This window comes from Tetrahymena thermophila (genome assembly GCF_000189635.1).
Source record: "Tetrahymena thermophila SB210 genomic scaffold scf_8254667, whole genome shotgun sequence".
In the NCBI taxonomy this organism is placed as follows: Eukaryota; Ciliophora; class Oligohymenophorea; order Hymenostomatida; family Tetrahymenidae; genus Tetrahymena; species Tetrahymena thermophila.
In genome coordinates this window covers 1888692-1913428 of record NW_002476434.1, presented here as the reverse complement: position 1 = coordinate 1913428, position 24737 = coordinate 1888692, and the positions used below count along the sequence as shown (strand labels likewise).

General features: G+C 26.3%; 1 protein-coding gene across 1 annotated transcript; it reads right to left on the bottom strand. All coding sequences in view use genetic code 6, as the record gives it.

Annotated features, from left to right (window-relative positions):
* Positions 1–9: 9 nt before the first annotated feature.
* Positions 10–24737, bottom strand: TTHERM_00039110 (dynein heavy chain family protein; the record flags this gene model as incomplete). Its single annotated transcript, XM_972119.2, has 45 exons — positions 10–480; positions 536–769; positions 865–2374; positions 2655–3876; positions 4264–4367; positions 4440–5171; positions 5318–5693; positions 5751–6063; positions 6116–6548; positions 6605–6993; positions 7071–7460; positions 7606–8688; positions 8927–9069; positions 9131–9943; positions 10072–11960; positions 12006–12509; positions 12566–12675; positions 12729–13384; positions 13442–13682; positions 13743–14030; positions 14164–14468; positions 14537–15311; positions 15383–15816; positions 15875–16412; positions 16476–16843; positions 16926–17193; positions 17253–17718; positions 17835–17989; positions 18055–18198; positions 18262–18519; positions 18579–19561; positions 19678–19843; positions 19908–20510; positions 20560–20604; positions 20665–20733; positions 20789–20842; positions 20905–21207; positions 21268–21329; positions 21392–21491; positions 21617–22088; positions 22141–22419; positions 22743–23002; positions 23115–23552; positions 24101–24331; positions 24534–24737. 45 exons carry the CDS (start codon positions 24735–24737, stop codon positions 10–12), a joined length of 19881 nt encoding a protein of 6626 aa, XP_977212.2.

Sequence of the window (24737 nt, the reverse complement as noted above, 5' to 3'; positions counted from 1 at the left end):
AAAAAATCATCAAAATTGTTTTTCTATATAGATTTCTGTTCCTTTTCTAATCCAATACTCTTAAGGTTTTTTAGAAGTAATATATAGATACATTTTAGCAGGGAATTACGTGAAAAGGGAAGTAGTGTTTGAATCTACAATAGGGATACGCACAATATAATTCATGACAGGGAATTAGCTGGCTTTTTCAAAATCTATAAATCTCTGTTTATCTTTATTTATGACTTTTTAAATCTATTCCTATAGTAATTTTTATTGTTCTTCTGATGTAAGAACAGACATCTTTTTCTGTTCTTTAAGATCTTTTTCTTTTTATGGTTTTACTTTTAGTCCTTAAATGTGTGATTTAGTTTCGTGTTAGTAAGTCTGTACAGGATGAGCTTGGAAGAAGAAATACTCGTTTTCTTTGTCAAAGCTACCTTAAGCTACATTTTCACCTCCAATCAATTCGAATGGAATATTTGGCTCGTAGTTATACTCCTATTTAATTTGTTAGATAAATAAGTTAAAAATATTATTTTTAAATTTAATTTACTTCTTTAAAGTAAACTTCTTATCTTAATTTTGACTTGAGTGTTAGATTAACATGGAAAGGAGGCAATTAGCTTTCAAATTCTCTGCATCTTTCATCTTCTAGCATTAAATTTTCCATATTTATTCTACCTCCCTTCAAATAAAGTCCACTTACAAATATACCTCCTTCTGAAGGTTATCTGGACTCCATTTTTCTTAGCTTTCTAAATTAGAATTTTACTTCGTGGAGTTTAAACTTTATTATTTAATAATAATTAATTATTTAAAAAAAAAAAAAAATTGATAATTGTTTGCAGTTTGAGTTAAAATCATAATTATAAATAAATTTACGTTTTTGAGCAAACAGAATTATAGCTAGAGAGATGTGAACAATTAAATTGGATTGAAAAGTTTTTGTAATGGGATGATAGGGAATAGCTATCCTTATCTGCTATTGATTATAATATTCAAGTGCTCGTGTTTGCATAAGAATGACTAAATGAAATCATATAAAGTCTTTTTGTTGAGCAAGAATCCTTGTTTCCACCAATTAATTGGAACTCTGTTATTAAGTAGACAGTCTAGTAAATCTTAAATATATAAGTTAGTTGTAAATTCGGTTCTGTTGGTAACATAATCTAAAACAGATTAGAGATCTTAACGGATAGTTTCTATGAGTCTGTGAGCACTTATAATTTCATTCAAAAGCAGTATTTTGTATACATTTTGCTGGTTAAGTGTAAAATCGCTTTCGTCATCCCCCATACCTTCATCTTGCAAAAAGTTAGAAGCATTCTAGCTTCTGTAATGGATTTGACTTAAATTAGTGGCAATTTACTGTTAAGAAAGAGGAATAACGCCATGAGAATCAGAATCTTCTTCATCAGCATTGTGGAAACTGTTTTATGATTGATTCGTATGTGAAGCTAGTATATGACCTAGAGTGTTGCTAAAATCTGTTTGTATTCTATTATCGCTTTATTAGTATGAAGAATCATTTCTGTTTCTGGTAATTCTAAGTTTACTTTCTTCTTTTTCGTGTTACAAAGCTTTCAAGAATTTGCTTTCATGTTTACGTACATTTCTGTTAAATAACTAGCGATGATGAACACTTGTATGAGGATTTATTTAATTAGGTTCAAGAGGACTTTATAAATTATCATCATTAATTGTCTAATTCTTATATCTGGGTGATTATTCCCCGAAAGTAGATAAGTTAGTTTTATTAACTTTAAACGTTCCTTATCTGGTTAACTCAATTTATTATTATGTATTCACTTTAATAGCAGTTTGTGAAGGCTATGTAGGTATTTTTCCTTGAGGAATAAGAACTGTACTTTAACGAGAGTTTTTCTATGCACTACTTTGTCCTCCTGCATGATAATTAGCGTATTTGTTCAGCTTAATAAGATCTTTGTTTATTGCTTAGTCTATGAGAGAGCCATCTGGATTAATAAGTAAGGAATTATGTTGTGAAGGGATAGAAGCTTAAATAGATTCAACCCAATTATCTAAAACAGCTTAGAACGAATCACCTCTTTGTGATTTAACCTTAAAGAAGCTAATAGTCTTAAGGTCAAAGTTAAAATCTAGCACTTCTAATAAATAATGGATAAGTTAAGTTATCTCCAGCTAAGCTTCATGCTAATGCAAGTAGCGATGTAGATGAACATTGAAGAACGATCTAACTTATGAGTTCATATAATCTGACTAAATATTTTCTTAAGTGAATTTAATCCTATCAAGCATGGTAATTAATTTAGCCAGCTTATTCTCTTCCCATTTCTTTTCAACCTCCATTACTCTATTCATCAATCCCTGAGATTAATTGTAGTTAAACAAAAACTCTGAGTTTTGATTCCTTTATTTATTTATTGATTTATTTTTTATTAAAAAATAATTTAAATAAAATTTAAATTTAAAAACAAACTAAAATAATTAAAAATATTTTGTTTTTTTTTTATATTGATTTTTTATTTTCTATTTTTTTAATTTATCATAAAAATAAAAGGAAAAAATTTCAATAAAGCAGCTTAAAATTTTCACATGAATTGTTTAAATCTAAAAAAATTTTTTTTGAATTTCGATAAAATTTTTAAAAAAATCAAATTGTTTAATGGATAAAAGGAATAATAAATTACAAGGAAAGTATCTTGATTGGGTCTTCGTTAGGGAATGACTTAATGGATTTGTATAGTGCTTCTTCAACAGTGGGATAAACACCCTAGTGGAAATCATATATTTCATAGTCAAATGTATTATCATTTTCAACAATACCTCTCAAAGTTGGAATATTGTTATGTACAGTAATTTTAGTTGTATTTTCTTAAGCGGTAAAAACAAATATTCTTGATAGATCTCTGATTATAGTTGAAGAATATGTGGAGTAACCGTACTTGTATGTATCTCTAAACCAGTGATTTAGGAATTTCGAAATGAAAACTTAAATATCTAATGTGTAATCACTTAAAAAGAGGAACATTTCATCTTACATAGCTTGTATATCGAAGTCACTTACATACATAAATGGTTCTTATACATAGTAACAGAATTGCAATCTTTCATACTTTACTCTTTGTCTGAGTGTTGCAAACATGAATGAAAGAGCAAACTTATATTTATGCTCATAATCTACTATACGCTCCTCAAATACGACATTATCCTTTTTAAGTTTTTCTCTATCTAGGAAGCAGTGAAGATTAAATGCAATAGTTCTATCTTCTCTTAAAGTTTTTTGTTTGTGCTATATGTAACGATGAATGTAGCACTGAATAACAGAATTATTTATAGAAGTGTACTTTTCTGGACCACTTTCAAGCAAAGATGCAGCAAGCTTATTTAAATCTACTATTGACTATGCCTTTTTACCATCACGTTATAACTGTTGTCTAGCTCTGTACTCTTAGATTTCGATGTTATACATAATATTTAAAGTACGGGCTATCTTATGAGGACTATTAATGTAAATCTTCCAACATCTCTCCAAGTAACTTTATAACAAAGGCAAGACTTTTTTAGAGAAATTTGATTTCTCATAATTCTCTCCTTCATCGTTTAAGTTAAAGATCAACCAAACCTTGAATGTTCTTCTCGAAGTAGACTCAAGTAATTCTTAATCAATCTTCTTCAAAATTTAAAGTAAGTCTTTTCTACCTAGCAATTCTATATTTTCTATTGCAAGCCACTATCCAGCGCCGCCTGCTTCAGTAATCTTCTCAAGAATATTTTTTACAGGTAAAATACCCACAGGTAGTCTTACAAGTCCACCTTCAATCTGTAAACTCATCATTTTGAGTTCCAAAGCTTCAAACATGCTCTTTTAAACAGAGTGATGGAATAAAGCAGTAGGTCTTCTCATCCAATCTTGTTGATTTATTTATTTAATTTTATTAAATAAGCATAAAAAGTGAAAAAAGTAAATGATGATTTTTTTAAATCATTCTAAAAGCAAAAATAAAATAAATAATTTAAATTTTCATTTAAACTTTAAACATTTTATTTTATTTTATTAATAAATTGAAAAAACCTCCAATTAATTCAAAAGTGTATTAAATATTTTAAAAATGTTTTAATGTTACTTAATAGATATTTGCCAAAATAAATTAATGATTTCAATTTTATTAAATTTTGTTTTCAATTTCATTTATTTTTAAATTGAAAAATTAATAATTTTAGATTTGATAAATGATAAAGCTAAATTTTTCAAATGATATTAACTAAATGGTGTTAAATAGTTAAATAAATAAATACCTGTTTAGCAATGTTGATCGAAATTATTTTGAGGTATTTCTTCAATATAGCCTTTGAATGCTTTTCTGAAGAAATACTTGGCGAATCTTTATAATTCTTCAGGTCTAGTTTGTTAATTAATTAATAATAAAATAATTAAATTATATGAATTAATTAATCTTAAAAATGAATTTTACCTAAAATGCTTGACAAATAAGAGTAGTTGAAGAGGAGTTACTTTTCTCTCTATATTTTATACAAGAGTAGGAATAATGATGTTTTTATTGTAATCGTAATTTTTCATCTTAAGAGAGGTATTCTGGAAGTCTATCCAATGACTTAATTTCGAGAGTAGACTGTTAACCAAATGTTTCATTTGAGTTCTTTAAGGGAATAGACTGAAAAGATGTAGGAAACCCTCAAATGCTTTTCTACCAATTTTAATTTAGTTTCTAGTAGAGACGTTTTCTAATGCATCTTAAACATTAAAGTTATTAGTTAAAGCTTAAATTTATTGTAATGTTTTCTATTATTTTAGGCTAGTGCTATTTTTTAAATCCTCTTCTTCTTCTTCACTATGAATTGAACCTGCTGAAATAGCTTATTCTGATACATTTAGATTATCTTCTTTATTAGATTCCTAGGAAAAAGGATTATATTCTTCGTTTGATAAATTTCTTTTGAAATTTTAAAATGCAGATTCATCTTCTTGCTAATATTAATTTTCATCTAAATCTTCTTGTATATGATCTTAACTTCCTAAATCTCTTCCACTTTGAAGATTTTCTTCTTTTTAACTGCTCGATCTAGATCTAGATTGCTATGAACTTTCTTCTTTTAACTCATCTTCTTCATTTATTTCATTATCAGATATTGTTTTGGAAGAAATTGAAATTTCTTCTTCTTCCTCTTTTGTTATTGGTAATTATCTATTTTTTAATAAATAAATAAATAAGTTCAGGTTAATCAATCAAATATCAATATTTATTAATAATAATTTTAACAAATTTCTTTAAATGCTAATAATGATTAGTTAATTAAATTTTATAAATTTATAAATGAATTAATGAATTACTCTTTTGCTTAAAATTTGTCTTATTTTATAGCAGGTTTTTCGGTAGATACAGATTTTTCTCTTTAAGATGACTGTTGCTTTTTAAGGAAAATTTCAAATTGATCTTTCTAATTATCTTGTAAGTTTTCGTGCTATTCTTGTTGTAGTTGTTTGCTTACTGCTTTCTAGAACTTTAAGGCAAACAAACTTCTCTTGTCTATTTTTTTGCCTTGTTATAAGCTAAAGTGTGCACTGAAGCTTTAATCTATGCTACTATCTAGCTATTCATTTTACTCTGTTTTATTTGGATTTACAATGCTGAGCATACTATTATCGCTTTAAACATGAGAAAGATTCAATTAACTACCTTGTGTTAGTAATCCTTTAGTAACATCATCTTTTTTTATATTTTAAATTAAATTCAGAGAAAATATTTAAAAATGAAACTTATTACTTTGTTTTAAAGTAAGTAGAGGAGCTAATAAATTGTTCGATAAATTATAAAACGAAATTAGATGGTTTTTGATAGTACCCCACTTATTCTCATACAAACTGTCATAGAAAACATTCTATGATTCACTTGATTCGATATTCCAGTTTATGAACATCTTCCATTCAAATTCAGTAAATTAGTTCATACCTCTCAAAAACATCAGTGCAAAGTACAAACAGAACAAATTTTAATGATCTTCTCTAAGTCCACCAACTAATGTGGAATAAATTGTTTCACAAAAAGCTTTTAAGAATTTTTGACTTAATTGATTTTCCTAAAAAATAATTTATTGATAAAATTAGATTAAAAATAAAAAGTTAATTTACTGTTTAAGATTTAGGCAGATGATTATGACGCTTACAGTTTTCAATAGAAGAACTTATCAACAACAAAAATGTTTTATCAGAAAAACTGTAAATAGAGCCCATAGCTTCTTGGACATTCATCCAATTGACTTTAACTGCATAAATGAATTCTAAAATACCTAAAAAGAGAGAAGAAAATTCGAATAGCTCATCTAATTTGTGATAGAATTTTTTGACGTATTCCTAGTCTGAACCAGTTTTTAATGCTTGCTGTTTTAAATTCATCTTTTTTCTTCTATTATCGAACATAAGTCTAGAAGAGTGAGAAGGAGTAAATAAATGGCTCTCTTACTTCGCCTTTAATAAGTTATTCTTGTGTCTCATTATCTCTCTATTTTTCTCTTCCATCTCCAACTATTGTTATTTTTTAGCTGCTGCTATCTGCTTCTTTTTTCTAATTTTAATTCAAACATTAAATAAAACAATAAATAAATTTTATAAAATTATTACTATGCAACTGGTAAAGGCTTTTATGGTCTCTTTACCATTGGGGGACGTTTTAGTGGTGGTCTAGAAGATTAGGCCTATTATTCTACAACTTTATTTTCTTCTAATGGTTTTTCAGGCTCAGGCATTTACATAGCTTTAAAGAACTCTTAGTTCTCAAATTCTTCGTCATCTTCTATAGCTTCATTTTATTCAATTTATTAATCATCTTCTCCTAAGCTAGCTTCTGTCTCTATTAAAGGTGATATGATTTGCTTTTACATTTTGATTTCATCAATTACGAAATTCATAAAATCTAAATCATCTGATGCTTCAACATTGAGCAACTTATCATAAACACTTTAACAACTATTTTTAAGAGACTATTCTCTTTCAATTAGCTCATTTATTTTCTATATAAAATATTTTTTAAAATTAAATAAAGTTACAATGAAAAAAAAAAATATTGAATTGATAAATTTTTTCTTACAGTTTCTAATATTTATTTCTTTTCTTTTATGTAAAAACCGTTTATCAAGTGATCTGTAATAGTTTATTTCCATCTTTCTTCATCTTCTATTTCCATGATCATAACAAACACTTTAGTGAAGAAAGTATGTGAAAAAGTCATTCTGTCACCTTAGTAAATCATAATTAATCTAAAATCTGGATGCACTTCAATTACTTTTCCATTAATTTAAAGAGTATGTCTCTCTTAGTTAATCTGCAAGCTTGCAAGATCAGTGTCTGCAGGGTCTTTCATGTAATAAAAGAGTAGCTTTTACATTCTTTCATTTTTCCATTCAATGATAGGCATAATCATTTCAAGTAAATCTTAATCAAAATCTTCTACAATAAGAGTTTCACCTCTAACTAAGGCCTTTTTAGATAAAAAATTTGTTTATAATTTATTCAACAAATAAATAAATAAATAAATAAAAATATTGTAATAATTAATCTCAAAAAAAAAATTGATTTGAATTAAAATTTAGTAAATTTGCGATAATAATTTGAAATAATGTTACTTCTTCTATGTTAATTTCTGATTGAGGATCAACTGTATATTGTTCGTGTCTGAACTTAGAGGTGAATTTAGCCTTGACATATTCTGAGTATATACCAGAGGGATCTCTTATAAAAGGATAGTAGAACATGTCATAGTCTATGAGGAAATCAATAATAGCTATGAAATCAATCATATCTTAATTGAGAGGTACTTCTAATTTGAGAACTTCATAGTAATACTATAGATTCTTAAGGACTGTAGATATTTTATATTAATGTTAGAAATATCTGAAAGAAAGGTTTAATTTTTCTTTGAAAAGTGTTAAAATCTTTTTGGTAACAAATTAAGGATATTTCATTCCAGTATTAATAAGTATAGAAACAAGCTAAGATATTTAAGAAAGTAGTTTTTTATCTTTCAAATCTTATGTTTCTTGACGAATAAATTCTTCAAAAAGTTCTCTGGACTGTGTTAAACAAAGAGAGAAATGAGTCAAACCTTGTCTTTTCTTAGATAAAGCATTCATGTAATTCTTTTACTCAATTCTTAATTATTCTATCTCTCCTGGAAGTCTCGCACATAAATTATCTGGTTCAACCTTTTCTTATTCTTTACCTATGCGCTTAGATTGAACAACATTTAATTTTTCCTAAATAACTTAGGAAGATTCAGGGAATCTGCGCTTTTCAATGCTGATACGAACAAAGTCTATTCCGATATCAATAAACTTAATTGTCTGGAGCTGAGAAACATTAAAACCACTCTACAAAGAAATTAAATTGGTTTCTTATCCACCACCATATTCTTTGTTAATCATTTGAAGCAGCTGAAGGTGCTTCTCAGTAATTTTAGTTTCATCCATTGTGTCCAAAGCCAATTTAATCCATGAAAAATCAGAAACAACTTCTACCAAACGTTCTTTGTAGAAATCTAAATTCGGCATATCTAAAAAGTGTATTTTATTTTTAGTGTTCTTTAAATCTTCTTCCAACTAATTAAAGTCAATTCTGAATTTTTCTTCTAAGAAATTATTCATAGTGATAAAGAAAGCAATACAGTAAACATTCATGCTTACAACTTCTAAGAATTTTTGAGGTTTTATCTTTTTATAAAATTAAAATTTAATCTCATATTTATCTGCTATATGTTCAATATTTAAATTTCTGAAAAAATCATTTGATTTTTCAAAGTTTTTTTTTTCTCAACTTATTAAACATATTGAATTTTTTTATGAAATGTTTGTGTTAAAAGTGCAAATCCTAATTTAAAAATTTTAATTTATTTTTTATAAAATATTTATTGAATTTTATTCACTTTTAAAAATTAAATTATATGTTTACATCATCATTGTATGTCTAAGCATCTTTTACTCTCAATTTTTCAACTAATTCTTTACTTCTGGACTCGAATTCTTAGACATGCTTTTCATAAAATTAAACTCTGTTTATTAGCTACTGAATTTTAGCTTCTTCATTGAGCAATTCTAAATTAAAAAAAGAATATTTTATAACAAATATTATTTAAATCGGTAGTTGGTTGGTTACCTTATATTTCAGTATGAAGTTGCTTAGATATAGCAGTATTTTTTTCAAGTAGTTCTTCTAGATTTTGCTTTTTGTGTTTCGTGGTTTCGAGATTATGGTCATTTATTTCTATTTAACTTTCAAAAACTAAAAACTTTTCTTCCATCAATTTAATCATTTGAGGATATTTTCCATTTTCACGTAGTTTTTTTTCTTTGAGACGGATTTAGGTCTTAAAAATATTTTATGTTAAATAGAAAAGAGAAAGGTTTTCTTCAAAAGATCTTCTAATATTGCTAAAGTATTGACTCTCATAGACACGAGAGATTTCTAATTCGATAGAATATATTTTTTTAATTAAGTCTAGTTTGCTCTAAGAAATTGATATTTAAATGAGATCTTAAAGCCAGTTTTTCTTATCTGAATCTTCAGAGGCATGTATGGGAATCATGAGATACTTATTGAACTCCTTAAAAAGATTAGAATAAAGAGAGTAAAAAATGTTCTTTTCTTTTGGGAGTGGCTCTTAAGAAATAATTATTTTCAAATGACTCCTTATTCTTTTAGAAATAATGTGATACAAAATATGATTATTCATACCGAAAAATCTTTTTTGTAGCTTCCAATGTGAAATCAAAGTTTCAAGCTGCTCCTTAGTGAATAAACTTAAGATTTCACTACCTGAGACTAATGTATGAATTATTTCTAATACCTTAGTCAATTTAAAGCTCTCCTTCATATCTTTTTAATTGTAGTCTGCCATAGAACTACCAATAACACCATCTTTAGAAATTCTCAAATAGAATATAGAGTATGATTCATGTCCAAATAGATCTTTTTAATTTATTTAAATAACCAAAAAATATTTTAATTAAAATTACTTTCTTTGTTAAATTATATCAAAAAATAAAGAAAAATCTGTTCAATTGCTGTTTATTTAAAAAATATTTTGAAAAAATTACCTTTTAAAGCTTCAAAGAGAGTTTGCTTAAATTATTCGATTGTGTTGATTGTAATATCTGTCTCATATAACTTAAGATGGAGGATTTTAGATATGAATTTAATGATTTCTCTTGTACTTTCTTTAGTAAATTGAGAATTTAAAAAGATGTGACTGCTTGATATCTAAAGTAGGTGAAGAAGCTTTAGAGTATGGAAGTATAGTGATTCGAAATTGCACTCTCTCACTAAGAAATTATTTAAAAGGAAAGGATTATTCACTGAAAAATCTCTGAACTTTTAAAGGATAAAATCAAAGACCTTTTTCTCTCTCTTTTTGGTTACCAAACAGAATTAATAGTTAAACATATCTTTGCTTCTGCTATCGAAACTTTATTTATCATCATCTATGTCTTGATCAAGAAGAGCCCAATTAAAGAACTACAATTCATGTCTAAACGATAAAACAGTATTAGATTATTTATTCATCCCTAATGAACCTTCTAACAACTCACTTTCTAGCATTCTGCTGAATTCTCTTACCAGTTAATCAGGTAGTGTGGCTAACTCTTCAAACTAAATATTCATTTAATTGTCAATTTTAGACTCGATATTTCTTATAAATAACTCTTCTTCTTGTTCTTTATTTAGTATAAAAGTTTGGCGTTTGTGCTTGTTTGAAGTATCTTTTTAAAATTTAGATTTATATGCATTAGTTATATCTCTACTTGGAGCAGCCATTTAAATAGCTACTTTCTATTCCAAACGCATCATTTGAAGAGTTTCCTCTGGGACTGCGCCATCTGCTTCTCTTTAAGCTTAAGATAATTTATCTGATGATACTTTACTTGATTCTTCACCAAATCTTTGAGGTGAATTTACAAATGCTTTTATACCAGCTACTTCTTAAAGCTAGTTGGAAGGACTGCTTCTAAAAGCTGTTGTTAAACTCTTCTTCTGTTTACGTGTCAATAGTGTTTGTCCTCTTTCCTAGAAATCAAATACTTGTTTAGGTGTATTCTTGCTTCCTAAAGCTGAACTTAAATTTTATGGTGTATCTTCGAAATCCTATCTTCTTGCTGTCTGCAACTAGGATTCATCATCTTCTTCCTTTATAGGATTGATATTATCTTACTATTCAATTTTTCGCAATTCTAAGAGAAGAGATTGCTAACGAAGAGGCGTTCTCTTGAAATTTGCAGGCTTACGTTAAGGTGATGGGATGTTATCTAGCATATCATTCAATTAAGCCTGCTTATCATTATTCTTGAAAGGGTTTAGAGGTGATAAAAGTTCATCTGTTTTCAATAAATATTCTTCTTTTTATTTCGTAAATACGGGAGCATAATTATTCTTATTTATCAGACCTGTTTCATCAATAGCACCTGTGTTAGCTCCAATCTTTAGGATTAGCTGCTCTAGAGAGTTTTCTTATTATTCAGCGAACAATAAGAAATAAAGTACTTTTTAAGTGTTAGGAATAGACTATTTATTTAATACTTTGAAATCTTCTAAATTCTAAATCAAGGGTTCATGAGAGAATGGTAGCATGTTAATATTTTATTCTTTCTTAAGCTAGAGACTTCTTCTTTTTTTAGCACTTCTGGTTTTGATCTTTTCCTCCTCGATAATATCATCACTATCTTCTTCTTCGTAATCATCTCTCATCTTTTAATTACCTCCTTCGCTTATACCTGTTTAGCTGTTTCTCTTTTAATAATCTCCTTCTGTGCTTTCCTTCTTTGAGAAAGATGCTCTTTTCATCATTAAATTGCCTTCAATAGATTACTCTTCATTTCTTTAGCTCTACTCTCTTAATTCTGTTTAACTTATTGATCCATTTACATGCTGTTTTGTCTTTGTATCTTCAATCTTGTTGTAAATGAATTCTGAAGCATAATACTAATTCATTCTAAAAAGAATTTAAATAAAAAAAATATTAAATGTTAAATCTTACAAAAAGACAATAGCTCTAAAGAAAAGTTCTGGCATAATTTGTGACCTATTCTTGCTAAAGTATTCGAAATAGTTCATATTTTTAATGACTTCAATACCTTTACGTATTGAAAAATTACCACTCACTATGTTAGCAATCAGTGAGAACTCTTCTTAATATTCAATATTTGTAATAGCCATAATAGCGCATAGAGATTTCATAGTGTTTAAAAAGGTCTTTTTTTCAGATATATTTAAAAGCACATCAACTTAATTATAAGCTGAAAAGATGCTGGCTAAGTCTCTATTATCATTTTCTGGCATTCTTAGTATCATTGATTTCTCCAAAATGCTATTTGATAGAACAGTATATGCAGGATCAAAAATATTAGAGGAAGCATAAGGACTATATCCATAAATAGCCAGCATTCTAGTAAGTGAAAATTAAATGAATCTCATCTTGCTGTTAGAAAACCATCCTTCATTTTCATAGAAATATCTCAAAGCTCCAATAGGTGAAACTCCACTATAAATTTATATTAATTTTTAAAATGCATTTAATCATAAAAATATTTTATTTACTCCATAGCCAGATTTAAGTCATCAATAACAACTAAAGTATTTGTGTCGTACACAGATGTTAAGTGGTTGTTGTTCTTCCAAATTAAATTTCTTTCGACTCTTTTCTGGAACTATTTTTTTAATTATACTGTTAATTTTGTTTTTGTTTGAATAGATTTCATACTTATTTGATTGTTGTGCCTCTGTCTAAAGAGATGTAAGCAGTTGAATAAGAGTGATGTTCAATAAGTGTTTTTAACTTATTTTAAATACAGCTTGTAATACCATTTTAGTTTTAAGAAATCACAATTGTAGGTTTACTGTATGAAACAGCAAATTACATTAAGAATTTCGTTATCTTAGTAGCATTAGTCTCTACGAATACTCCGCTTTCTGGTATAAAAATGACATTCTTTTCTTAATGAATCTTACCTTTTAAGTATTCAATCGAATCATAGTTTAACCTAACTATTTCTCTATAATCCAAAGTATCACGAGTAAAATCTCCACTGATAACGCCACCATATTCTTCAAGAGTTACATTTTTCCACTTGACCCATGTTTAATTTGAAACATCATAGCAAATATCAAATAAATTAACCCTTTCTGTGCTTACCAAATCTCTTAAATTCAATCCAAAGGGATATTTATCTTAATCAAATGTGCAAGTAGTATTCTTAATTCTGTAAGAAATATATTGATTGATTTATTTCTCAATAAACTCTTAATAGTATATTTTCTTCTCATTTCTTAAGTTTATTGCAACACTGTAAGTCAATGCAAAAATGAATATACTCTCCATAGTGCAAATTAATCTGATTCCTGGATCAACACCACCAACTAATTAATTAATTTAATAAAAATAGATATACTTTATTTAAAAAAGTTATTTTTTACTTTCACTCTATTCTGTATTGATATGAGTATTCAGAATGTTAGAAAGTTATTCAAATTCGTAGAGTTGTGTTTATCTTTTATTTTTCCTCTATCTTCTTAAATTAATAACTGGAATATTTGAATTGGAAACTTCATATTCACCACAAGCAATATCGAATTTTCTTATTTCATTAAAGAATATTTCAAGATAATGCAAAAAGTTCCTCAGATAAGCCTTCTTTGATAATCTGTAAAGGAATGTCTATTAATAAAATTGATATTAATTTATTTGTTAAATAGAATGAAAAAATAAATAATTTACCTCATCTTTATGATAATAATCAATTTATTTCATATATTCGAGGAAGAAGAAAGCAAATAAAATCTTAAGTATAGTTCCAAATTGAGCGAAGTAGCTATTTTAGCTGCATTTAACTTCAAACCAATGTATGAATTCCTATTTGAGGTCGAAAATTTCTGTGCTGAAGTAACATAAAAAGTAATTGTGTATGTTAGATGGAGAAAGATTTGTAAGTGATTCTAATTCAAAAATACTGTAAATATCTCTTGGAATCTTAACAATATCACTGTTTATCAAGTTAAAGTGTTTCTGATTTTTCATAATAACAAAATTATTTTAATTAAATGATTTTATTTAATTTAATAATTTTTATTTCAACTTTCAAGATTTGATTAATTCAATTATTAAAATATTTTTTTCCAAATAAATAATTGTTCATTACCTTTTAGAACCCATCGAGTGCATAATCCAGATAAGTCTAATGAGGGTTTTTATTTAAAGCAGAGGATGACTCAATAACTATCCAATCATTTTCAGTGAGTTTATTGGTTTGATTTTTCTTTTTTATTACAATTTTAGATTCAGACTTTAATTTGTTATCTTTATTAGACACATAAGGAGCTGCAGGAATAGTACAAAATTAGTTTTCGAAGTCATATAAAACATCTTTAGTCTCTTTCTCATCAGGTTAAAAGTATTTTATACCTTCTATAATTAATTCTACAAGTCCTCTTCTGAACATACCCTCTGATATATTTATTTATTTAGTTAAGGATTTAAATGAAAATTATTAAATTGAAATTGAAATTTGTTACTTTTGTTTTTATAACCCAAGAGTGATTCAGAAGTTACTGCATCTATTTTGACGAAATTTATGTTAAAGTTTAAGCTTTACTATTTTGCCTGGATAAATGCTAAAAGTTTAATCATAGTTGTTTTCTTTTTTCCTGGAGCTCCATAGAAAATTACAGGCATCTTATTCATGGTGATAGGAATTAAGGTAGAAATGAGGTTAAATAAGTTTTCAGTTGGTTAAATAAAATTCGTTTCTAAGAATGAATGAATATGAGGCAAATACTTTTCAATCGTAGAATAGCTTAGAGGGTTTATAAGCTCAAAATCGGGCATTTTTACATGAATTGAGGGTTCTTCTATCAATTAAATGTTTGGGTCACTACTTCTAGTGACAACAGGAGCTTTTTTGATAAATTTCTTTTTGTGAGTGTTTTCAGTGAAGAATCTTGAGAATGTGATTTTAATGAATTAGTATGCACTCTAAGAAAGAGTTGCTTGTAATTATAAATCCAATTAATTCTTTAAAATTTCAATGGGATCTGATTCATATTTGCTATTAATTTATGCCATTAAGGAGATATGCATGAATTTGATCAAACTCTTCATAGAGAAGACATTATGCATTCCCTCAAATTTACTATATTTAATATCTCCTAGATCCTATTCTGTGAGCATATTTTTTTATAAGAAGTACTGCTTGTCAAAGGAGCTTGATAAAAATGAGAAAAATAATAAGAATTATTTTAATTTTTCCTCTACTTAATAGTCTTTAACTCCAAGCATCAAAAAGTATTGCTAAAATTAAAATAATTTAGTTAAATAAGTTGATTAAATACTTAAAATATTTATTTAAATGTAGTAATTACTCTGAAGATTGGTTCTATATCAGGTTAGATGAAGTTTATGATTCTAAAGTTTTCTAAAAGACTCTTTGGTAGTATTTCAAATGAGTTTTTGTTACCATCTTATGTAATTTAATAAGAGCACATCAAACCAAATTAGTTATTACAAGGTAAAGTTAGGTCACCGAATGGGAATTAGGTATAGCCTTGAACAAGAGCTTTTTTAACAGCAAACATCACTTGAGCCATTGTACTTATTACACTCATATTACATTTTTCTAAATTAGTAACATATAGCCAGTAGCTTCCAGAGGCAAAGCCGGTTAAAATATTTTAAACAGTAAACGAATCCATTTTTTCATCGAAATTCCATTCGAAGAAAGGTTTAGCTAGCATGAAACTTAAAGCTTTAGCGTTTTCTCTTTTACCTGATTATGGTGGACTTCTCAAGCATGCACCTTTTTTTAAGAAAATATCCTTTAAATAAAGAGTCAAATAATTGTTTTAGTAAATTACCTAAACTTGCTGAAAAGGCTCCTAAAATTTTGGCAAAAATTCTATTTGATGATTCAGTGAAGACATAATTTTAGAAGATGGGATTAACTTCATATCCATATAGACGCTTGTAATTCATGCTTAGGAGGACAACATCAAAAGGATATTCTTAGACTAAATTCATAAAAAGTGATTTTGCATTAATATTTGGTAAATCATTTTATCCATAGGACATAGCTGAAGCTTGCTTAGTAGCAGTGTAAGTCATTTGAATGATTTCAGCACAATTTTTAGGTAGAACAACTTGAGGTTGCTTTGGTTAATTTTTGGTAGTACCATCATCTCCTTCAGTAGCTTTTTTCGTTTGCTCACCTTCAGGAATTAATTCACCTTATTATTATTATTCTTTTTTTTGTTAAGCAGCGAGAGATGCCTAAGCCAAAGCATTTAAATTTTGAATTTAAACTTTATTAAATAATTGTTTGTCAAGTTCCTTTCTATTGAATTCTAAAGAAAATTTAGGAAGTGAAAGATATTCAAATGAATCTAATCTAAATGCCTATTGAAAATTTAACATTAAGTCAATTAATTAAAATTTAAATTATTTAAAAATTAAATATACTAAATTATTAAGAAGATATCCTAAAATATTTATATGATTCTGGATTTAGAGGATGAATTAAGTGAATGGGAACACAAACTTAGGATTGTTATTATGCTTTATCACAGATTAGAAATAAACCTAAAAGTTAGAAAGTTGAGATTGCAGAATATTTCTAAGCTTATTTATTCCAGAATCTTTGGTTCTTGCCTTTACTTCTTATGGAGAAGAGTATTCATTGAGATCTTCTAGTCCATCGTTTATACTTAAAAGGGCAGTAACATCATGATAGAAGCAAATATCATTAATTAAATATAAAATTTAGAAAGGTACAGCTCCACTTGTTATGTATGATGTCCATATTTATTAGTAGTTATAGTAACAGTTACCTTATTATTTTTATAAATAAAATTAATTAATAGAAAAGTAAGAATTTAATTTAAATCTATTAAAATAATTAATAATATTTACTAATGCCTTTAATATTCTTTTGTAAAGAATTTTTAAAGAATTCTTTAAGTTGCATTTCTATTTCATTCATAAATGTAAAAACTGGGGGTTCATCATTTCTTCCAAGTTAGTAAGTCACTGTGTAAAGCAAATCCAACTTTTCACCATACTCATTAATTACTTATTTAACTGATAAATCATTTTAGCCAGGTCTAGATTCGTTTTCTGTTTTTGTTATCACAAACTCTTTTATTCCAGGATAGACAACAGAAATATATTAAAAGAATTCCTATTTATAAAAAGTTAATTCTATATTTTTATTTAAAGCTAAATAGTTTGTTTTGCTACCTTTGGATAGAATTAGCAAGAGCAAAGCTGAATAATCTTTTCATCAGAGAAAAATGCCATTCTAGGATTTTCAAAACGTATTTACCTAGCCATAATTTAAACAAGCTAACGAACATAATTGGATCTTGTGTAAATGCTTGAAAATTTTTCATGGATTTCTTATTATGTCTTGCTGTCTTCTTCTTCTTTTACAAATAAAGCTGTGAAGTATTTCATTCCCTTTTTCTCAATATCTTTGACAGTCTTCTTGAAATCCTCCACAACTTAATTATAAATGATAGTTGATTACTTCAGGTAAGGCTCATTTTTTTTGAATCTATATAAAGGAGCATAAGCTACCAATCTATCTTAAATCTTTGCAATTCTTTTTAACACTTTCATTGTATTTTTCACAACATATTCCAACTAGCTTAACTTTTCAGTGAAGTCATTTCTCTAGTAAATCTTGTTACGAAGCATTTCACCGCTTTAAAAATTAAATGATATTTAGTCATTATTGTTTAATTATTTTATACTTAATGATAATTAAATTGTATTCCAAATTAAATTATATTTGAAACAAAAGCCTAAAATATCATTTACACTGTAAAATATTAATGACGCAAGTCAGAAACTCTATCTTTCAAGCCTACTATGAGAGGAATATTGTGGAAATCTATGGCATCAAAATTAATATTTTAGAATTCGTTTTTCAAATTGTCAATAGTTTCTTGGCTCTTAAATTCTTCTTAGGCTTCCTAAAAAAAATAATAATAATTAAAATTATCCTTTTTGAAATAGAAAAAATTAATTAATTAATTACTCCAGCTATATTTGAAACGAAACCCAAATGCTCAAGAGCATTATTTGCAATTAAGAAACTTAAGTTAAACTAAGGAGTTTTCAAGCAAGCAAGCATTTCATCTACTTTCTTTTGGTTGTCTTAGTACATAACCTCAAAAATTTGCTATAATTTTAATAATATTTATCAATGATTATTATTTTTAAGATTAATAAAATTTATAATTACAGCCCAATGTTCACTCTTAAAGCTTTCATGCTTAACTTAAACTAACAACTCATACACTCTTTCAAACTATCCAATGTCACTTGTTAAAGTTTCAATCAATGGCATGAGTTTTTAGTTATACTGTTTGAAGTAAGGCTCAACTTCTTTGAGTGTTTTAATACCTTAATCTAGAGTAGAAGATATTTCTTTGATATCAGCATTTGTAAATCCTCCTACATTATGGCTCAACAGAGGTTTTTTTAGCCATTCTTCCTTTTTCTATGAATTATTTTTTAATAAATTTAAAAATTAATTTTTTTTTATCTTGTAGAATTTACCATTTTCCACTCAGAGGTGTATTTCCAAAGTTAGTCGTAAGTACGGAAATTAAAGGCATCTTCTTAAATGTTGAGATACTGGTCTGGATTTACAGAAAGATGAATTTCTTCATATTGGAGCACTTTTACTTTGTATTCGACATAGTTCAGCTCAGTTAAAATTTCTTATGATAAACCAGCTACCTCGAAAGCCCTATCGAAACTAGTTTCTTATTTAAGTTACTCTATTTTCTTCATAAGAGATTCTATATTGTCCTTTACTGTAGTCTTATCAGTGTGATGCATTTCTTCGAATTTTTATTTTATCTTTTAAAGGGAAAATAATTTTGCTTCTCTGTTGTTTTTGACATCCTAAAGCATGCTTTTAGCATTGAAATAAAGTATAAGCATATCTGAATCAATTATAATTAGCTAGTCATAGAACTTATCATAAAGGTATGTGGCCATTTCTTGATAGATATCCATTGTGTTTATGTGATTTTAAAGTTCAGTTCCCTGCACATAAAGCAGAATTTCAATATATTCTTAGATTGTAGTGGGTTCTTTTTCCATATTTTTTAAGATTTCTTCATGACTTTAAATATTTTTATCAAGTAAATTTTTAAATTTTTCCTTGCTCAAAACTTTTATCAAATCTAATTTTTTATTTATTTCAATTAGTGTGCTATTTTTGAATTCTTTGAGGTAAACGACAAGAAAACCTAAATTAATTTCATCTGGCAATCTCTGCTAAAAGAAGTTTATGTCTTTTTTCATTTTTTCTTATTCTCTAAATACCTCTGTAAGTTGATCATCATCATACATTCCTTTTATAAATTTCTCATAGTTTTCAGAGTGCAAGTAGTAAAATTCGAACCTATTCAACAAATGAAGCAGAGAATATGCTCCATATAAACCATTTAATAAAAATGAATCTATGTTTTCATTTATCAGTTTGACCTAATTCTAGAATACATCATCATTTCTGAATACTTTGTCAGAAGCTTTAAAAAGTTAATTAAATTAATAAATAAATAAACATTTTAATAAATTTCAATTAAAATTTTATTTATTTTTTCAAAGATAATTTCGATTATTTAAAACAGAAGGAAGAATTTACCGAATTCACCAAATATTTTATTGAGATTTTTGATATTTATAAGAGCATTTGAAAATTAGTCTTTGAATTTTTCTTCAAAAGTTTCTAGAGGTGGCTCAAAAGTAACTAAAAATGAACTATAATTAAACCAACCAAGACGGCCTTTGGTGATTGTTGCTTGTCCAATCTTTTTAATAAATAAAATAAATTGTTAAATTTGATAAATAATTTATTATAAAAAATAAAAGTACTTCTTTTTCAATATTTTCTATAGAGTATTCGAGATCATTACGAGAAGCTATTTCATAAAACATATCCTCGAATGTTAAGTCGCTATATGAATATAATTATTCTCTACTACGGAAGAGAATGTCTGACATTTTTTATTAGTCCATTTTGTTAAATTTAAATGTTTTATAAATAGATTTGATTTTCTTAGATAAATTCTTGTCGTCGTTGATAACAACACGAAGATTGAACAAAGGTTGAATTGGAGTCTTTTCAATTTATTTATATCTGTTGTTTAAAAATTAGTCGCTTAGATATTTTTCGCACATTTTAGTGTAAATCATAAAGATAATTTTAGAATCTTTGATCCATCTCCATTCAGAAAAATCATCTTGCTATTCCTCAGATTCTTCATTGAGAACCTCAAGATTTTTTATGGAACCAGCACTTTCTCTGTTAATATTTTCAGTGTTTTTTTATTTTTTAAGCACATTTTATGGAGTCATTGGATCTTCAGGCATTTCATAAATAATTTTGTTAGCTGAAAATCTTTTCTTCTCCTAAGTCTCGAAAGTGTTTTAAAATTTGTTTCCAAATCTTTTAAATACTTCCTTGCTGGATAAAACCTTTTTCATTTTAAAATAAATAAACTTTATAGATTTAATTTAAATATACCTAGTTATTTTCATAGATTTATGGTAAACAGAGATTTGATGGAATCTAGTCATAAATTTAAAAATAAATAGTTTTTAATTAATGAATTAATTTTATCAAAAATACTTTATTTTATTGTTCTTAAATAATTTCTTATTAAGATTGTTATTGATCACTTTCAAATTCTTAGAAGCTCTAATATTGTGAAAAAAATAATAATTTTATTTTTGTAGTTAAAATTGAAATTTACCAGCAAAAACTGAGTTTGGGTAACGAAAGATCCTCTTTTGTTTATTTAGATGCTCTGTTGATTAATCAATTAATATGAACTATATTTTAAAAAATTGAGAAAATAATTGAATTTACTGGATTATCATAGCAGTAGGTTAATCTTTTTAAAAGACGTATTATTTTTATCTAAGGATCGATTAAAACGAGATCTTCAGAATTAAGATCTTCATAAGGAAGAATAGCATAGTATTTTTAGAAGGACTCGCATAATTAATAAATAGAATTTTAAATTGTTTTCGACATATAGCTTTGAACTAAATAATTAGTTATTTTTTGCATACACTCTTTTAATTTATGGTGTAGATTTAATTTTTTTATCTCTTTACTTTCGAATCCCATATTTCTTGTAACATCAAATATTATTTCGTTTATAGATAGCTAATTAATTAATTATTATTTATAATTATTTTAATTTATATTTGTAAAAATAATAAATACCTCTATCTTATCGAAAATCTTTTCAATTTTAAATTTTTGTTTGTTAAATTCAATATTCATTCCTATTAAGTTAAACAATTTCATTAGAATAAAAAGCATTAGAATATTGTATAAATAATTTTACTATCAAACTCTGGAAAAACATCAGATTAATAGTTTTATCCAGAACTTGCAAAGTATTAAAATAATGTTGTTTCCTCTAAGCTACTGATAGCCTTCATGAACTATTTAAAAAAAATATAATTTAGATGTTAATAAACTAAAAATATAAAGAAAAAATTATTTTTGGATTAATATTTGCTTATATTATACACTGAAAATGAATATTATGATTGATTGTATTTCTTACCTATGGTAGAGTAGTATGAAGCTATAAAAACTTAGGATCGTAATTGAACCTTAAACTCTTGCTGAGATTGTTTGTGGTATATTCTATGAATAAATTTTTAGCTATTGTTAGAGTGCTTAAAGTTATCTTTCTAAATTAATTTCTTAACTTCGATGGCATTTATCCTTCTACTGCAGTAGTGAAAGTTGGTTGAGCTTTTTCAGGCTCAATTTCATTTTGTTAAGCAAACTCTGTTTCATAAACCCAATTTTTGACATTATAATTGTATTCAAAAATATTTTGTTCAGGCTCCTCTTCTTTTACTCTATCTGGAATAAAGAATGAATTTTGATATTTTTTTTTAGCATTTTAAGGTTCTTATTATTTCTGTTCATTTACAGTTACTTCATTTGTAAATTCTTCGATTTCATTTAAGTTTAGTTGCAAATTGTAAATTTTTAGCTTTCTCCTAACAAGCTCATCAGGATAGTAACTAGAATAAATAGAAAAATAAAATAAATGCTTTGATTTTTAAACTAAAATACGTTTTAAAAAGCTCATATAGACTCTAGACAGTGTTTGCTTAATAGACAAACTTTATTACATCAAATTTATAAGCTTAAAGAATATCATTAATCACTTATCTTTTCCATTGCTCCTCATTTTCTTTTAAAAATTCAGTGTTAAAAATTAAATCCAAAATACGAATTAGATTTTTCTTTCTAAACAAAATTTCTTTTGATTCACTTGAGGTTTCTCCAATTTTTTGTTTTAGACTTATAAAATATAGCATTTGCTCACGCTTTTCTTTGGCTAATCTATATCTGTTGATTAATTAGTTGTTTTCATTTTTAATATGTTTCATTTTTTAAATTTATAAAATAAATAAATTGAATATTTTAAAAAATAATAAATAGTTAATATTTAATGACTTATTAAATGATTTATTTAATTAAAATCTTGAAAAACTAAATACTGATAAAACCCTTTTAATTTATTTAATTTTTTATTATTTTTTATGCATTTTTTTAATCATTTCATTAGTATGTTTCTATCAAAAAATTCAATTTTGTTTTCATTTTTACTAATGAAATTTTATCGTTTAAAATTATTTTAAAATTTGCTAAATTTTTATTTAATATTTTACCTTGTGTCTGCTATTTCCTAGTTTTCATGATCGTACATTAAATTTAAACGGCTTACTTCTTTAATTTTTTTGTTTGCTACCCATTAGATTGTAAATTTAGCAGTTTCTGGGTTATAGTCTTTAACTAAACAGTCTTTCCAAATAAAAGAACCATCTGGTTCCTACCACTTACTATATCCTCTAAAAACACCTGAATTCAAATATACTCTTGGGTCTTCATCATAGAGTCTTCCTTCATCAAATTTTTCTAGAGGTTCAACCTAATATTAAAACATAGTTAAATTCAACAATATTTCTAAGAAACAAATTTTTATTTATCTGAAATAAAATTCAAATTTTTTTTTCCTCCAAAAAGTATTTAATTTTTGATACCTTAAAATTATTTAGATTGGAAACTTTTATGTGAATCATATCTCCTTGCTGAAAAAAATCAATATAAGTAAAGGGTGTTTCTTTTGTATCAGGATTACTTTCTATTAAGCTACGTTGGCTTGAATTATAATATGTATTGTGTAGCTTTTTTATTTTAAAATTTAAATTTGTCAACGAAGACTGCCTTGATTTGTTGTGTGGATTGTTGCTGGTATATGGGTTAAGCAAATTATGGTCAGATCTTAAAGGATTTATCATTCTTTCATTTTCTTCAACTTGAGAGTATAAGTTAGGAAGATTAATTGCTGACTATAAATTTCTTGGAAGCTATCTAAATAAATCATCAGAGGATTAAACGTTATTCAATGTTTAAGGTGGCATACTCTGTTAATATTAATGTCCTACTGGCCCTGATTCTTATCTAAAAAACTTTTAATCCTTTTAATAATAATAAAAACGTTTCGAGAACACTAATAAATAGCTTTAGATTTATCAATAAAAAGTGTTAACTTGCTGGAAAACAATCAAACTTATAATTCTAAATTAATATTTTATAGCTTTTTACAACTTTCATAAACTATTATCAAAATTTTTCAACTATTTTCTTCAAACTATTTTGGTTTGTATTTAGAATTCATATTATTGCTTAGCTTGTTTATTATTTTCTTCTATATTTGATTTTGAAAAAATATAAAAAAGGAAAGCTAAAAATGAAGATATTCTGTTGCAGTTTCATTTTTAAGATATTCTTAATCCATAATCTAAAAAATTAATCTTTTATTCATGCTTATCTGTATAAAATCGAGGATGATTTCTATTATAAAACTAATAATTTTGCAATTTTGATTGTTTTTCAGCTTAAAAAATGTATAACTAACTAACTAACTAACTCTTTAAGAGTAATCAGAAAGATAGTATCTGTTAGACGAGAATTAAAACACTTTATTGATATTATCATTAATACAATTTATATAATAGAGTCTTACATCTTACTAACGAAATATGTATGTGCGAGATGTTTTATGATTAATTTCTTGCAGAGAGTCATTATGCTTATTTAGAGGTTTGGCTTCATCTAACCCGCTATACCATCTATCAGTGTTCACTTTAAAATAAGCATTTAAATCGTATTTAGATCTAGGCTAGTTGGGATTTTGCTTGCTAGAAGGAAAGAAGTTAGAAGATATACTTCTATTCATAGTAGTGCTTGGCTTGACCTACGTTTTATATTTTTTAAAATCAAAAATATATTTTTATTAAATTCTACTTAAATTTAATAATGTATTAAGGCATATTTTGCAAAAATTAGATAATTCTAAGCAAAAATAATCTAAATAAAATAGATGGCTATAAAAATAATTGCTTTTTAAAATATTTTTATAACTTAAAATGAAAAATATTTGAATATCATAGTATTACCACTCTATAAGTTTATCTTAAAGACGGGTATTTCGTTTTAAGATTCTACAATTCCTCCATAGAATCAAAAACCTCATGAGGGAGCAATCTAGCCTCATCCTTTTTTGTTGATCTAAAGGTAGTTTTCGTTTTACTTTGCTCATTTAACTACTATTAACTTTGCTATGATATCAGATTGCTTGGGCGTTAACTGCTTGAACTCAT